General features: G+C 41.8%; 3 protein-coding genes across 4 annotated transcripts; 2 read left to right on the forward strand and 1 right to left on the reverse strand.

The window, feature by feature from the left end:
* Positions 1-66: 66 nt before the first annotated feature.
* Positions 67-4,370, forward strand: LOC135651588 (uncharacterized). Of its 2 annotated transcripts, none has more exons than XM_065171786.1 (3): positions 67-576; positions 1,548-1,875; positions 3,424-4,370. In XM_065171786.1, the coding sequence occupies exons 1-3, from the start codon at positions 447-449 to the stop codon at positions 3,647-3,649; spliced, it is 684 nt and encodes a 227-aa protein (XP_065027858.1). In that variant the 5' UTR covers positions 67-446; the 3' UTR covers positions 3,650-4,370. The 2 variants fall into 2 exon arrangements, with proteins under 2 accessions (XP_065027858.1, XP_065027859.1); XM_065171787.1 differs by having other exon boundaries at positions 81-576; positions 722-1,875.
* A 271-nt stretch (positions 4,371-4,641) lies between these two features.
* LOC135651591 (putative lipid-transfer protein DIR1) lies at positions 4,642-5,222 on the forward strand. Its single transcript, XM_065171789.1, has 2 exons — positions 4,642-5,015; positions 5,092-5,222. Exons 1-2 carry the CDS (start codon positions 4,676-4,678, stop codon positions 5,106-5,108), a joined length of 357 nt encoding a protein of 118 aa, XP_065027861.1. The 5' UTR covers positions 4,642-4,675; the 3' UTR covers positions 5,109-5,222.
* A 147-nt stretch (positions 5,223-5,369) lies between these two features.
* LOC135651589 (uncharacterized) lies at positions 5,370-8,038 on the reverse strand. Its single transcript, XM_065171788.1, has 6 exons — positions 7,630-8,038; positions 7,249-7,345; positions 6,774-6,952; positions 6,563-6,629; positions 6,413-6,464; positions 5,370-5,537 (listed from the first exon to the last, which is right to left on the reverse strand). Exons 1-5 carry the CDS (start codon positions 7,786-7,788, stop codon positions 6,448-6,450), a joined length of 519 nt encoding a protein of 172 aa, XP_065027860.1. The 5' UTR covers positions 7,789-8,038; the 3' UTR covers positions 5,370-5,537; positions 6,413-6,447.
* Positions 8,039-16,383: the final 8,345 nt, after the last annotated feature.

The following is a 16,383-nucleotide window of genomic DNA, read 5'->3' on the forward strand; positions in this document are numbered from 1 at the left end:
ATCCATCCCTCTGTTTCATATCAAAGAAACATCTCAGTTCCTTGCATGCCTAATTTTCTTCAAGATTCGCGTTAAATCAATCACACACGAAGTTTGAGGAAAATAAAAGCAAATGGAGTCACACTCGTGCAGCAGAACAATGGTGAGGCGTCAATTACTACCTCGGAGTACGTGAGACTTTACGTAGGTCGGTCGCGTGCTTTTGGGAATGAATGGAGCGTGCTTCTTCGATCCATCGATTCGACTTCACGCTCGTGATGGGAGAAACCATGAAGCTAGGTGGTCCTCTCCTCTGCTCGGTTGCCCCGGAATCCGCTAGAGCACTCCGTGACAAGGGGACGTGAGAGTGTGTGTGGAACAGCACCGAGCTCGGCATTTGCACAAACAGGAGTGGGGCACGAACTCCGTCGACGCATCCACGCGGTCCATCGGTTTGAATCGTGGGGATGACAGGCAAAGATCGATCTGCCGGTGGCCATTGCCCGCAAAACCATGAACAGGAGGGACGAGAGATGGCGCTGCTGCATATGGCTGCGGGTTCTTCTTGGAGTCCCGCACTAATTACAAGAATTAGGGGTAAGCAAACCCTCGTCTTGCAGTTTTGCCCCACTCGTCACTTCACTTTCATCCCCTTCCTCTCCTCCGTCTCTTTCTCTCTACATCTCTATCCACCTAACACCTCTCTCTGTATGCACATATGTTTTCTTCGTGTCGTTTTTAGGCCCTACCAACTGTCAGCAAGAATCCAAAGCCTGCACATATCATCGGTCTCTTCTTTTGCTGTGCAACCCATCTCTGGCTTTCCTCCCCTCGTGTCTGTCGTCGGTGGTTCCTGCAAGCGGAGCGAGTTCACAACCTTCTCTGCTGCTGCTGTTAGAATCTTGTATGCATTCAGCCTTTCTTCCTCCATCTAGGGAGGCAGAAGCAGGAATTCCTTAGTGTGGTCACTGTGAATTGAATCTTTTCCTTTTTATTCTGTTCCCACTTTGATAAGCATCTTCTCGTTCTCAGAATGCAAGGCGCATTGCATGAAACTTAGGGTTCAGGATCGTCCGAGCTTGTCTCATATGATGGCATTTTAGGCGCAGTTTCTGCTGTTAGTTAATTTGGATCAGGCCTGTCATGGAACCTTCTCTTGATTGATCTCTGCTTTTATGTCTCTGTCTTCCAGGAGTTGCCCATTGTATACTATGCTTTTGGATCAGTTTCATTGCTGACTTCAAAGATTAGGTCAAAAAGAGTCGGTTCTGTGGTGGGATGTCTGTTCCCTGATACTTGACTAAGGACCTGTTCTTGTTCTTGTTATCGTTGTGCTTCTTACTCCATCAATGGAGTAGATCCATATGTATACAAGTTCTTGGTTTATCTTTGTTTTAGCCTTTCCAAAGATACTAACTTTTAGGACAGTCCATGCCCTATTACAAATTTCTGCTTCTAAAATCCTTGTCAAATGGGTAAAAAGGATCGAAAATCCTCTGGGGATATAGAAGAAGGGACACACCATTCTCACCTGAATGGGAGTGATGATGACAGCCTTTGCTTCTCAGATGCAGAAGCACATTCTTGTCATTCGCCATATGGCTCTACTGGCAATGGCCGTCGGGTCTCAGCTCAGGAGATCGATGGATTTCAAGAGCCTTGTGGAAAATCCGGCGTCTCAGAGTCTTCACTTGGAGATGATCTGGAGAATGGTGCTTCAGAGGTAAAAGTTAACGTAGATAGAGCTGAGCAAGATTGCAGGATCTGTCATCTCAGCTTGGAGAAGGCAGCTCCAGAGTCAGGAGTACCGATCGTATTAGACTGTTCCTGCAAGGATGATTTAGCTGCTGCCCACAAGCAGTGTGCTGAAACATGGTTTAAGATCAAAGGAAACAAGTAAGATTGCAGTTCTCCTTGGCATATCCTTTCTGCAATTTTTGTTACTTTTAAATCCTTAAGTGCTTTCGGAAACGGTGCCACATTTGTGACACATCCATTATAACGCTGCATTCGATGTACACAGAAATTTTCATCAATATTTGGAACCATATGCTTCTTTATTTGCGAAAGCAAAGAACAAATAAAGAGGTAGAATAAAAGACAACTAAACATGGCATTGAGTAATATATTCCCATTACAAAGTAGGGACATTGCTGAGGTATCAAATTGCCGAGGGGATACTATAGAAGTATGTTTCTAGGATTACCTTTTGGTCCCTCCAGAATGTTCCTGTGTTATCTTTATTTTCCACTGATCCACTCTGTAGTTAAGTTAATAAAAGTGTGATATATCGAATATACCTTTTCACAGATGAGGCATCCGACCTAGAATAGTTGTTCCATCTCTTGTAATGATCATGTAAATTGCAGCATCTAGATTGTTCAGCCACCTTGCTGTTCTGACTTTAATGTTGAATAATTCCATTTTGAATTTTAATGAACTCAAGCTATTGAAATTTTTCTTGCAACAAAAAAAAAGGTATTGAAATTTTGCAGTTCGGATGTTATTTTGGCAAGGCTAGAATATTCATTAATTTTTCATTGTATGTCTTTGTTTGTTGGGCATACTCTGTCAAACTTTTTCTTCAGATTATATCTCAACCTACATTTAGTAGTTGTAGCTACAGAACCAGCATCACCTCATTTTATTCTTTTAAGGATTCTATATCATTTGCATTGGTTGTGTTGAACGTTCTATCGCATGGTCTCAGAAATGCTTCATTAATTTGTGATTCTCATCTTCATCTTACATTTATTTGGGTATTGATGGTACTTACATTTGCTAAAAGCAAATAAGAAGCTGTAGTAAATTTCTTCTCACTTATAGATCTGCCTATCTGACACTAGTGCAGAAATTCTTATACACTGTCATGGTTTCTGCGATGCACAAACCCAAGCCATACAAAGCTATGGTTTCTGTCAAGGTTAAATAGAGGAAAGCATGCATCTGGAACATAAATAGTTTGCATTTAAAACAATATAACATGTTGAACTCAAAAGGACATATGAGGCTTAGTCTATGGTGAATGACAAAATTAAATTTTGGAAGAAATTGAAATCTTAAAAGATTAACCTCGGCTTAATTTTTGGACTAGCGCAAGCATAATATGACAATGTACTTACAAAAGACTAGGAAGAAATGACAAAATTAAGAACCAATCTTTGAGAAAGAAATGGACAAGTTGTAATTGTCATATGTTGAATGACGATATGCAGTTTTCTTTTATTCACTGTTTCTCATGTGTGTCCTGTGTTTGCTTGTTTGCAAACACAATTTTTTGCATGTCTGCAAACATAAAATTGGTGAATGTTTCATCACCTTAAAATATGTTAGGGGACAATCTCATGTGATGTCCTCTCGGCTATTGTGCAGCTTGTTCGCAACTGTTTCAAATCTCTTAATTTTGACTTCTAAGTATTTTTTTGTTTGTGTTTCATGTTCTAGGATCTGTGAGATTTGTGGTTCAACCGCACGCAACGTGGTTGATCTGGTTGAGTCTGAGCCCACAGAGCAGTGGAGTGAGGCTAATTCTTCTACAGCTCCACCTGCTGCCCCACCATCCGAAACTCGGAGTTTTTGGCAGGGGCACCGTTTTCTTAAATTCCTGCTCGCGTGTTTGATGCTTGCCTTTGTCATCTCCTGGCTCTTCCATTTCAATGTTCCAGGGTGAATACGAGAGGTTTGCAAGAGAGAGAGAGAGAGAGAGAGAAACAAAGCATTTACCTCTATTGCTGTCCCGAGCCGATCAGCACTACCAGTAAAACCATAAGAACCACATTGCATTGGATGAATGAAATGATCAAGCAAAAGAAACATGTGATGAAGTCTATAAGGAGTTCCAGATCCATCATCAGTTTGGTGTGAACATAAAGCCAAGCTAAATCATGACCCCGTAGGATGTGTTGTCCTTTGTTGTGTGCATACTACCTAGATTTGTTTTCCCTTCCGTAGCTTATATGACTTCTTGGAAGCTACGATTCTTAGTTGGATATCAAATGTTTTAGATGTATGATGTATCCTGGAATCAATACATGGCGAAGAAAACTACGTATATTATCTCACAGAACTCTATCGAATGAAGCATGCTTTGCAGTTGTATGTATTATTCCGAGCAAGCTTGCCGCCGACAAATCAAGTCTCGTAAAGTTTAATTAATCAGATGAGCTTTTCTTTTAGATCATGTCTGGGGAAGATGTCGGCGATGATTGGATCAACCAATTTGGTTTGAATCTACGTACCTAAGAAACTTCTTAGGTGGCGATGTGCATCCAAGACGGATCCGGACGTTAGCTGGAATTGGAATCAAAAGATCCAAGATCGAATGGGGCTCTCGATGTGATCCATCCCTCTACTGATATGTCAAAGCCCGGCAATCTTTTGCTCTATTTCCTCACGGCGACTCCTCCTTGAGGTCGTTCTTTTGATCTCCCAAAGATAAGGTTCGGAGCGGGGGTGATCACTGCCAACTACCACGGAATTGAATTGAAATGAAGTTGGGGCCCACAGCAACACCAAATCAAGGTAGTGCTGCAATAATAAAACCATTTGTGATCGAGTGCTGCATCCACTCTCAGCACTTAGCGTGGTGGATGGGGTCCTGAGGTGGCGCTCATCTGTTGCTCTCCAGGAGCTTCTCCGGCAGTATAAATGGGCGGCAGCACCGCAAGTTGGGTTCATCATCGGAGCAGAGCACGAGATGGTGGTCGGGATGAAGCATCTGTGCGTGCTGGCGCTGTTCCTCTTGGTCCACGGCGGCGGGAGCAAGGGGGTGGAGGGGGCTGGCGAATGCGGGCGTGTTCCCGTGCAGAGGATGGCCTTGCAGTTGGCGCCGTGCGCGTCGGCGGCACAAGACGCGCAGGTGCAGGTCTCCGCGGCCTGCTGCAGCGCGGTGCAGAGGGTGGGCCAGAACCCCGCCTGCCTCTGCGCCGTCATGCTCTCCGACACCGCCAAGAGCGTCGGAGCGAAGCCGGAAGTGGCCGTCACCATTCCCAAGCGGTGCAACCTTGCGAACCGCCCCGTGGGGTACGAGTGCGGAGGTCGGTCGATTTCTTGCGAGTTACCACAGCATGCTTCTCTCTCTTCTTCCCACCTAACCACGGCTTTTCTTTGCAGGCTACACAATACCGTGACACACACCGCGCGGAGGGTCGGCTATCTGTCAGCACCACTACTCTCTTCTAAAATAATCGTCACAGTGTATGTGTTTATGCTCCGTGCATTAAATAAAAACCATTTCGATGAAAGACCAGACAACTAACAGAAAAAAAACGTATCATCCTATCAATCGTATGAGTGTTCCTTCATAACACTAAAGAGAAGCAAGCCTCTTAGGTGACGGGGTGGAGGTGCAGACCTGATACAGTTTGCAGCACACACATCAGAACTCAAAATGGAGTCAAAACTCAAGTAACACAGCCACGATATAAAGGAGTCTGCTCTTCCTTCACTGGTAATATGAAGGAACAGTTTCCTACCCTACCAATTACAAAGTGGGGAAGAAAATAAAACAAGGCTCCACTTCATAATCCGATACCGTACCGATCAGCTACTCGGACACCCTGTTAAAATCACCATCGAATTTAGAGGTTCAGAGAAAAAAAGCTGGAGACAGTTAACATCATGCGCCGTTTAAAAGTTATAACATAAACAACTTGACTCATAGAAGAGATCAAACATGCGGATTTAATCGTTTTGTCTATCTAAGTCCATAGTCCGATCAAGCGCGGGTGAATTCGACCATCCAATCTCAGGTATGTGATGCCCGGCCCGGTATTTCTGAATATACTGACCTATACAATGTTAGGTATTCCGAGTTCCGACCGTTTCTCATGAGGCAGCATGACTCAGATCACAGGCCAAAACAACAGCTACAGGTGATGGATCAGTTTCTACTTGTAAATATACAGAATCAGATGTTGAATAAAGCATCACACACAAAGCAGTGGTTCTTATGATCAAACAAGGAAAACTTATCAAAGATCCTACCAAGAATAACAGGTAGAAAAAAAAAAAAACACAGGTATGTGATGCCCGGACCGGTGTCTCTGAATATACTGACCTACACAATGTTAGGTATTCCGACTGTTTCTCATGAGGCAGCATGATACAGATCACAGGCCAAAACAACAGCTACAGAATCAGAGGTTGAATAAAGCATCACACACAAAACAGTGGTTCTTATGATCAAACAAGGAAAACTTATCAAAGATCCTACCAAGAATAACAGGTAGAAAAAAAAAAACCTTGTAGCGAAGATTAAACAATTAAGATTTTAAGGTCATGCATCCTACAACCTTGTATCTTGGCAAACTAAACTTAGTCAAGTGCATCCAACATTGTCATTGCTAAACTTATGCAACACAAGCACAAGAATGATACTAGATGGTCTTGCATCAATGAAAGACTAACTCATAAGCCTATTGCTCGAGTGTACCTTTCTCTATACGATGGCGTATCGATCTCGAAACTTCAATAGTAAAGCGAACCTGGAAGAGTAAAATTTGGAGGAAATTAAAAACAAAATTGGACCCATAAATAAAGATGAAAAATGAGAAGATAAAAAGTCTTTCTAATGCGAACATGCCTTGCCACCATTCCCCTCTGTCAGCAGCATGCGGATTACCCAAGTAATTTCCTTCATCAGTGATAAACTGGTAGCAGTTCAAACATGCGGAATGTTAAGAATCATTTAAAATGCTAAATCTTATAATCTGAAGAACACCAAAAATAAGATTCTAATAAATGGCTAGCACAGAATCTTCCTATGTAATCTGTAAAGTAGTGTTGTTGCATACATTTTTCCAAGTTCCAGAGGTGTGAGTGGATGAAGAGCTCGTGTAGAAATCCCTGGCACCGTAATGCACCGATGAGCCGAAACAGGGTGACTCTATTGACTCATTGGGATAGGCTGGTCTCCCTTCTTTGTTCTGTGTGATTTGCCTTCTACTTGGGCTTCCATGAGATTGACTTCCAGCTGAAAATTCACACTTTCAATTATCCCAAACAAAGATTCGCATTCAACCTACATGTTGAGGTTCTTGCATTTCTATGCAAAGAAAAGGTTTCTGACCAAGGACAGTTGACGTTTGATAGCATTTGCCCCTTTTTGAAACAAGGATCAGTGACCCAAGAACAAGGATTGGCATATATCTCATCAGAGAAATCGAATTCTGAAGCAATGGTTTTGATTCTTCTTCGAGAAATACCAAACCATATTGTGTATCCAATAGAAACCAAATGAGGAAAGAAATGGCGAGTCTGATTAAGAACCTGCATTAGCGCAGCGAGCACTTGCGATGCGACCTTCGCCTCTCTGCTTGTTCAGAGTCCAGCACAGATCGGAATGCGACAAATCCTTGGCGATCACCTGGCACCGTGTGTGGAGGATAATTAGGAACCCTAGAGAACAAGCAAGAAATCGAACTCCACAATAGAATACCCAAAGAAAAAGTACAGATTCGATCCGATCCGTTCGAGGGCTTAAGGCGAAAAGACGGAGTCAAAAGAGACCCTTTTTTCTTGGATGACGGGAAGGGAGAAGGGAAAACCTTCGATCCCCCACCTTCAAGAAAGTCGATCAACAACCCATCGGATCGCGCAGCAAATGCAAGATCGGCGATGCGGGAATCAAGAAAGAGTCGACGAACGTACCGCCGATGGGGGAGGGATGACGGTGCTGAAATATCCAGGGCGGAAGGAGGAGGATGATGACGTCGTCGCCGAGGGCTTCGCATTCTTCCGCCCGACAAACTCGTCGACGGACGACGTGGAGGAGGAAGCGGAGGACGAAGAAGTGTTCTTACTTTCCATCGGCCCTAATATGCCTAGGAGGAGGAGGAAGATGTCTGCCCGTCCTCTCGGTTGAGTTCTTCAGATGAGGCAGGGGCCACGCGAAGGGCGAGGAGGGCATACAAAGCGGCGACGCCGACTCTCGTCGGTGGAACCTCAGCAGATCAAATCCTCGAGAATTCCTATCGAGGATACGCATCAAGATCTCACCCTTTTCCTCGATCCTCTCTCTGTTCTCAATTCCAAGAATCTAAAGCATTGCCTTCTCGGCTTCGATACGCATTCATGGGCGTCGAGGGTGGGTGGGGACCCGCGACGACACGCGTGCGAGCGGATAAGGATCGGCCGCAACTCCCGGCTCAGGCTCTGCCGCGGCGCCCGCGCCATGGTCGAGCCACCCGACCACAAATAGACGGCCGCCTAGGTCGGGTTTCTTCCGGGACCACAAATCACTACCACTCAGAACTCTGGTTTCCGTGTCTCGTGTATGGGTAGGCGCAGCGTCAGGTGCTAGTAAGTTGCGCGCTTTGGCACCAACTTCTCCCTTGATGTTGACTTAGTCAAATATAACAGGTGTAGGGCCCACATCTCGCGGTAAACGAATGAGATATTTGGTGGTACAAATTGGGGGCGAATCGAAGGAAGTGAGAGTTCGCCACGAAGTAACGTCGGATGCAGACACTGCGGCGCGGGTGAGTCACGTCAACCACCGACATCGGCCGCGGGGGCCGCCGCGTGTCGCGCATCGGGCGTTACGTGGCACTACGCAGACAGACGAGGCGTCCGTCACCCGCCCGTAACGAGTAGATACGCGTCACGTGGGTCCCCGCCTCCCCCCTCCCCCTCCCGGGCTGCGGACTGTGGATAGAGTCGGAGGTGGAGTCACGGACTCACCCTTCGGAAACCCGCAAACTTTACCTCGCGGTCCCTGCACTGAGCTAACAAGAAGAGGAGATGAAGTTTGAAGCTAAGGGCCTTTTAGTCTTAAAAGCATTATTTGATTTACGAATCACTTAACTTTGCAAGTTTATTTGATGGACAAGAATGTTATCCGCGAAAACTTTTTGTCTTAAAGAATCTCTAAGGATCGTTGAAAATGAAGGAAAAGATATGTATACATTTGAAGAGAGATTGGGTATATAAATAAATGTAAAGAACAGAAAAGTGACGGCCCAATGGATCAACAACAAAGGCTAGCATATCAGATGAATTGAATTACGGTGGAAGTTGAAGTGTGAATGTGGCTTTCAAAATAGTTTGAAGTGTAAATCTTTAATAAATTATTTTATTTTCATAGAATTATTATACATGATGATAATATCATTAATATAGACTAGTAGATATATAATACGCTTTTTTTTGTTGTCGTAGAAATAAAAATGTATTAGATTTAGAGTTGATGAGGCCAACTGATATAAAAAATGAGCCAAGTTTGGTATATCGAATTCTTGGAACATGACAAAGTTCATAAATAATTTTTTATAGTTCAAAAACATTGTTTATATATTAAGGATAGATGAAACCAGGGGGTTAGTTATTGTATAAAGACATCTTCGGTCAAGATCTCATGTAAAAAAGTATTGTTAACATCTAGTTGACGTGTATGCCAACCTTGAATGATAGGGAAACTATGATGAGTTGAATTATCATTGATTTAACAATTATATTAAAGGTTTGAAATCAATACATAGTCATTAGTGAAACTTTTTAAGTAGTAAACATGTCTTGTATCTAGTAATGGATCCTTTTGGATTTCACTTAATTTAAAAGATTCATTTACACCCGATGATATTTTGTATGAGGTAAAATGATATAAGGGTCTATATGACATTATGAAGTAGGGCGTCACATTCTTCGTATATGGCTTTGCACCAGTATCAAGATTTTTAGGATTAGGTAATGGCTCTATGTTTCGTAGAATTAGGTGAAGAGCTAATGGTAGCATAAATATTAATGATTTCGCATTGTTTGAATATACCAATTTTGAAGCATGTTGTTATGTAATATCGGGCATTGTAAAGTAGGTTAGTGGAAAGATAAACTGAGAAGTTACAAAGAGGGTGAGGTGCTACTGAATTAGAGTAATAAGGGAATACAGGTTTAGAGGAGAATTGCTAGTTAAAGTGGTGAGAGGTGCGTTTGAGGGCGTTTAAGATATATTTGTATGAATCGAGTAATGGGTAGTGGCTCACATTGCTTAAGGAGCAAGATTTTAAAAGGGAAATATAGACTCAATAAAAATAGCATAACATAATATAAGGACATTTTAAGTTTTTAGATCATAACACTGAAAAACATTATGTTCAAGGCGATACTAGATGATAATGTAAGGTTTGGATCTTGATGTTAACTTATGCAAAGCATAGGAACATAACCAAGGATAACATAAAAAATTAAATACTTAAACTTTTTTAATGTCTAATGTTTTGTGGAATAGTTTTTCAAGTAGTGACTAATATTATAGGATTATGGTAAATATGTAATTAATAAGGTAGACAATAATTTAAAATGCTACAACAAAAATGTTAGTAACATAGAGGCTTGATATATGAAGCTAAGACCGGTTCGAATTATGTGTCGGTGCTTTCGTTGTATCGAACTAATTAGTTGAAGTGTGTGTGATAATGATTTAAGATATTATACACCATATGATGAGAGTTAAGTTGTTAAGGCTTGAAAGTAACATTCCCAATCAGAGTAAACTATCTTAATGGTAAATTGGAAGAAATTCTCGACCACCTCTCCAAACTGAGTAAAGACTATAATAACTTTAGATTTATATTTGAAAGGATACATTCATGCATATTTAGTGAAATAATATATAAAAATGACATAAAATCTAATATTTGTTGGATCAAGAGCAGCACTAAGAAGGGGGGGGGGTGAATTAGTGCAGTAAAATACGATTTCATAAAATATTTCATACGTTCAAAGGAAATCGATTCGGAAAGATAGTAACTTTAAAACGTAAGAGAGCGTAAGTGTAGTGAAAGCAATACGAGGAGAAGAAGCACTTTGCTATGAAATGATTTACAATTAAAGAAAATTGCTTAAAATGAAATGCAAACCAGATTTAGAGTGGTTCGGTCAATATGACCTATATCTACTATTGGATTCCTCCTCCGACGAGATCTCCGGCGTCCACTAAAGGCCTTCCTTCAATAGACGAAGACCAACCACCTTTTACAGCGCTTTCTCCTTTTCACGTGTTTAGGAGAGAACCCTTACAAGTCTCACACTTCTCTTGAATGATATCAAAACTTAGAAAGAGAGGAAGAGAACTCTACCACTTTATTTACAACACTTGTACACCCCAATAACTTAAGATTATAATCACACTTCGGTGCATTTTCATGCTGAAAAGGGTGGGGTATTTATTGGCCCCAATGACTTCCAAAAATGGAGCCAAAAAATATCTCATCCCGGATTTCCGAGGTACTGGCGATACCATTGCCATTACTGGGCGGTACTACCACTCAGTCTAGGCGGTACCACCGCCTGACAGAGCTCGGAGACTGAACTTTAGCGGTACCATCGCCTAACAGGGGTTGTACCACTTTTGGCAGTAATAACTACCGATGGTGCCACCGCCTAGACCACCTGGGGTGTTGTTTTCCAGGCGATGCCACCACCGGCCAGGAATTCAACATCTTGGTTGGGCCTTGACTCTGACCCAAACCAGCCCAACTCCGAGCCTAGTTGGCCCCTAACAGAGTTGATGAGATTACCTCCCAAATCAACTCTAATTATCGTTCTAACTACGATTAAGGCAAGCATGGTTCGTCGATTTTTCACTGGGCGATCTTCTGGCAAACTTTTCGATGAGTCTTCCGGCGAGCTTCCTACGAACTCCCGACCAACTCTCGGCTAGTCTTCCGGCGATCTTTCGACGAGTCTTCCAATGTGCTTCCGATGATCTCACGATGAACTCTTGGCGAGCTCCCGGTATATCGTTCGAGTCTTCGACTCCGGCCCATCATCAGCTTTACGCCTTACTGCTATCGTAGTTAATCCTACATACTTATCTTAACACATGGATTAGATCAAATAATTTACCAATTTATTTCATCATCAAAATCCAAGATTCAATAGTATTATCAAAAGAAGTGATTGAGATAAAGCACAAAACATCAATATAAATAATATGGAGCAAGATATAAAAGACATTCTAAACGATGGTCTATGGTCTATGATTTTTATTACTGAAACAACTATCACAATAAGTTATAATTGTATTGGATTTGGAAGTTGAAAGATACAATGATAAATTAGCTATCGTTGAAAGAAGGATTTCAGATTTGTAAAACTATATACGGTGGAGATAAAAGGCCCAAATTTCCCTTAATCGTAAGCCGACGAGCATTGTCGATGGCTATGGCTATTGGAGGTGGATTAGTCGACGGAGTCATCGACTAGGAAGTGGTGAGATCAACCACTGATGCGTTGGCATGCGGTAAGCCACTGTAGTGTACAGGAAGTAAAGCATGAAGGTCTTGTTCTCGTTTGATGATCTTATCTGGGATTTGTAGAAGAGGGCAATCTCTTCTTTCCCAAATCCCTTTACTCGATTGCAGGGTAAAAGAGACCAATAGGGGCAGATGCTATCTGCCTTAAGTGAGTTACAAGGAAGTAGCAACGAAAAAATGAAATCGTTGCAGCCAGACAGAGGAATAGTCGTCGCCAAAAACTCAACGGGATAGAGAAGAAAAGAGAGCAAGAAATAGAGAGTCTTGCTTGAAGCACGAAGGCTCTAATATCATGAAAAATCAAAGAATTTATTATAAAATAGATGATTTCATTCATTAAGATAATATAAATATATATAAGTTTTGAAAAAGATATTTCTCTCAATCATATATTCAAGTCATGTACACAAATTTATGATTTATCTTCAAATCATAAATTAATTAAGGATCAAGATAGATAAAGAATGCAAAGTTATGATTCTTTATTTACCTTTATCATGATCTTCTATCACAAGTACATAACTCACCCACACATAATGATGGTCGATTAAGATGTCCAATGTTTAGTGTTCTTCGATCAGTATTGTTAATACTATCGTATTCTTTATGCTCTATTATGTTTTTTTTTATTCTAAAGTAACTAGCTTGAGCTTAAATATTTGAGCAAATTAATTGAGCAAAATTTCATCATATAATTATAATTTCTTTTTCTACTTTTTTTTTAAATTAAATATTTACTATCGACAAGCCATAGTAACTACACATATCAAGGAAACTAAAATATTTATATAAATTATTTTTTTAAAAAAAATATGTTGATAAATAAATCTTAATTTGTTGAAGGTTATAATTTGGTTTTATCTCGTAATCAAAATAATTCGACACCATGATATATACCATTGAAATGACCCCATCTCCATATATATATATATATATATATATATATGGATAATATATATATAATTAGAATATTTTAAATTATTTATCTCATTAAACCGAGACTCGAAACAACCCCACGTAGTTTATACACTATATGGGGTGCACACTAACGCTTCGTGTCCCAACTTCTGCCAGGACACGTAAAGAGTTTGATGTGGCAAGAGAGAGAGACTGAGAGAGGTCCCTCTCGATTAGCCTTGACCTGTTGAGAGAGAGAACCCACTCGATTAGCCTTGACCTGCTAAAAGAACACGTGAAGCACGCAACCAGGAAGAGTGCAACCCTACAAAGAGTCAACACCTTTCAATTCATCACGAAAAATTTCACCATAGGATGTTCCGTCAACTTGCATGCCGAACCCTTCCAAGAAGAACAAGTCGTGCACCGAATTCTTTTCTTTAGATAATGAGATGTTTATCGAGACATAAATGGTGTTGGTTGAATTATGCAATGTCGTCATGTATGGTGTGTACACATCACGTGCATTAAAATATTGATGCCATCCTAATTCTACTTCGCCACTTCTCAACCAAAGGAATAGTTGATGCCGACCCTCTCCATGACTTAGCTTGGCAACGAAAGGAACAGTTGATGTCATGTTTGGGCAATGGCCTACCCAACGATGATGATAGTGACTCCATTCCCTCGTATACATTCATATCTATGAAGCCAAAAAACATAATCACAGATTTTGTTTTTCCTCGATAAACATAGGTATAGTTTATCTTCATCACATGCTGGTGCTGTAGAAAGCACTAGCAGTGTTGTTTCTGCCACCACTTTTTGTTGCAATCAATGGTGATGGAGAAGCTTTGGTGTCTCATCACATTTGTCTTGTCATATGAATCGACGTTTATGATGTCTCGTCATATTTGTCCTTCGATATCCACTTACGACGTCCTTCCTAATTCACGACTCGAAGATTACAGGCTGCTAATGAATACGATTCAATTTGATGTGTATATGACATCAGGACAAGAGAGAAGAGAGAGAGAGAGAGAGGGAGAGAGAAGAACCTTGAGGTCGGCAGCAGCAGCTTCTTCTTCTGCTTGGACTCGTGAGATGGTTGACCGCTGCATGAAGCCGCAATATGAAGCGTATCTCCATCGCTTCTGTTTTGCGTCCATGGAGATTCCCAAACTCCCATCACTGCCGTGGAGTCAACAAGAACGGTGGGAAAGAGAGGAAAAAATCTTGGGAGATGCAGCTGCTATCCTCCTCCTTCAACGTTGCTGACCAGAGAGCAGTGTCGTTGGTGGCATGTCAGTGCTAATCCCACGATCGATAAGTCGCAGTCTCGATCGGCATCTTAGTCGCTATCTGGGCTTCATGTTTCGCGTGTCTTAGTAGAAGGAGAAGAACCGAGGATATACAAGATGGAACATCAACTTAGTCGGTCCATGCCATCATCTTCCTTACAGCAGCAGCAGAACATGGCAGAACATGCATAAGGTACCTCGGCGAATGATGGAAGGCATGGAAACGCAATACGATCACGTGAACCAAAACCCTCATGCCATGAACTCTGTGAGTGCTTCGGAATAATGGGATTTGTGTGGCCGACGAGAACGAGCGAGCGAGAGAGAGAGAGAGAGAGCTCTAAAACACAGGGTACGCAGAATGATTGAAGGCCCGGAAGAACAGTGGCAGTCACTTCTGAGTCCTAAAGGGAAGAAATCTTTGCGAGTGGGTTCTCCACTTGCACCATCACCATGCATGGCATATGCAACCCGATTACCCACCCAGATTAGTCTCTTAAAGCATCGCGATTACTTATAACTCTCACGATAACTAATGGCTTCTGCTGATGCCATCACCCGCGTAGCAGCCGTCACTCATTAAAGTCAAATGGAGGAGTCAGTAGAGTTTATCTTGTTGCCCACTACCAGATAATAAATAGTGGTAGTCATCGTTATAGATCTTCTACTCTACCTTGTAATAATATCACGCATCCTTGACCTCTCTCTCTCTCTCTCGACACTCCATGATCGGCTTAAACGAAGCTTATTTGCTAGGCCACAATTTGCTTCGGTGTCGACCCACCTACCACCACTTCCTCCGCCATCGTTCTCGACCTCTTTCTTTGGCGAAAGAGGCACTGCGTGCCTAGCAACATAAACATGAGACTTAACAGTTGGTCCTATTGGGAACTTATTCTCTCAGCTGTACAGCAGCATAAGCATGCATTCATGCTGCATATTCTCTGTGCCTTCTCTTACAAGATTACTACCATCCTTGAAGGTTAAGCTGCGAAGCTTGACAGGATCATAAGCTGGAACGATAAGAGGAAACACGGTGCGAGTTGGTGGAGTGAGCTGAGATCAACTTGACACCAACAAAGATTACGGTTGATGATACGCTGACCTACTCTGGGACAAGAGGAATTGGCGCACCGAGCACAAATATTATATGATGGCCATGAAGAACACTAGTGGGTCGATTGCGTCTGCTGCCTGCGTAACAGAGACTGGACCATGTTTCTCATGTGCACGAGAACTAATGGGAAGCATTGCCGAACGACACCCACAAGCTGTGCCGGCAGCTTCATTGCAGCCTACGATTCCACCACCTTTGTTGGAACTCGTTAGTGCGACTTTGATCGACGAAACACGCTTTGTCGCAGATTTGCGACGTTGATCGATCAGTTCATAAACAGTATCCAACTTTTCCCCCTTTAAACGTCTTCATGACGTATTCTCTCTCTCTCTCTCTCTCTCTCTCTCTCTCTCTCTATATATATATATATATCTCTTGGGGTTTCGATGAGAGGATGTCGGTAGATCCTGTGACGATGTCACGAGAAATCGACACGTGTCCATAGGGGCATATGACACGCTACATCCAACGGCCAAAGAGTACATTCTCAACCCTATAATATCAATTAAACACTTTTAATTAATACAATACTTAATTAACTAAGATTTCTAAACCAAAGATCATATTTAATCATAATATTTTGTTTTGATATTCAAATATAAAGATATGAATCAATTCAACTATTCCAACTCGATTATTGCCTTCGACATTCTAAGATGCTTTAGATGTTGATAGATGTTGAATGTGAACTTGGTCGATCGAAGTGATCAATAAATTATCATTATGGTTCTCATAGGGTAATCAAAGTAGTGGGTGAACACTTGAACCGAAGATTCTCATAGAACCTTTCTTGAAGTATAAGAAAAGTGGGTGCAATTTTTCGTCAAAACTAAAT

This window comes from Musa acuminata, chromosome BXJ3-10, assembly GCF_036884655.1.
Source record: "Musa acuminata AAA Group cultivar baxijiao chromosome BXJ3-10, Cavendish_Baxijiao_AAA, whole genome shotgun sequence".
NCBI lineage: Eukaryota > Viridiplantae > Streptophyta > Magnoliopsida > Zingiberales > Musaceae > Musa > Musa acuminata.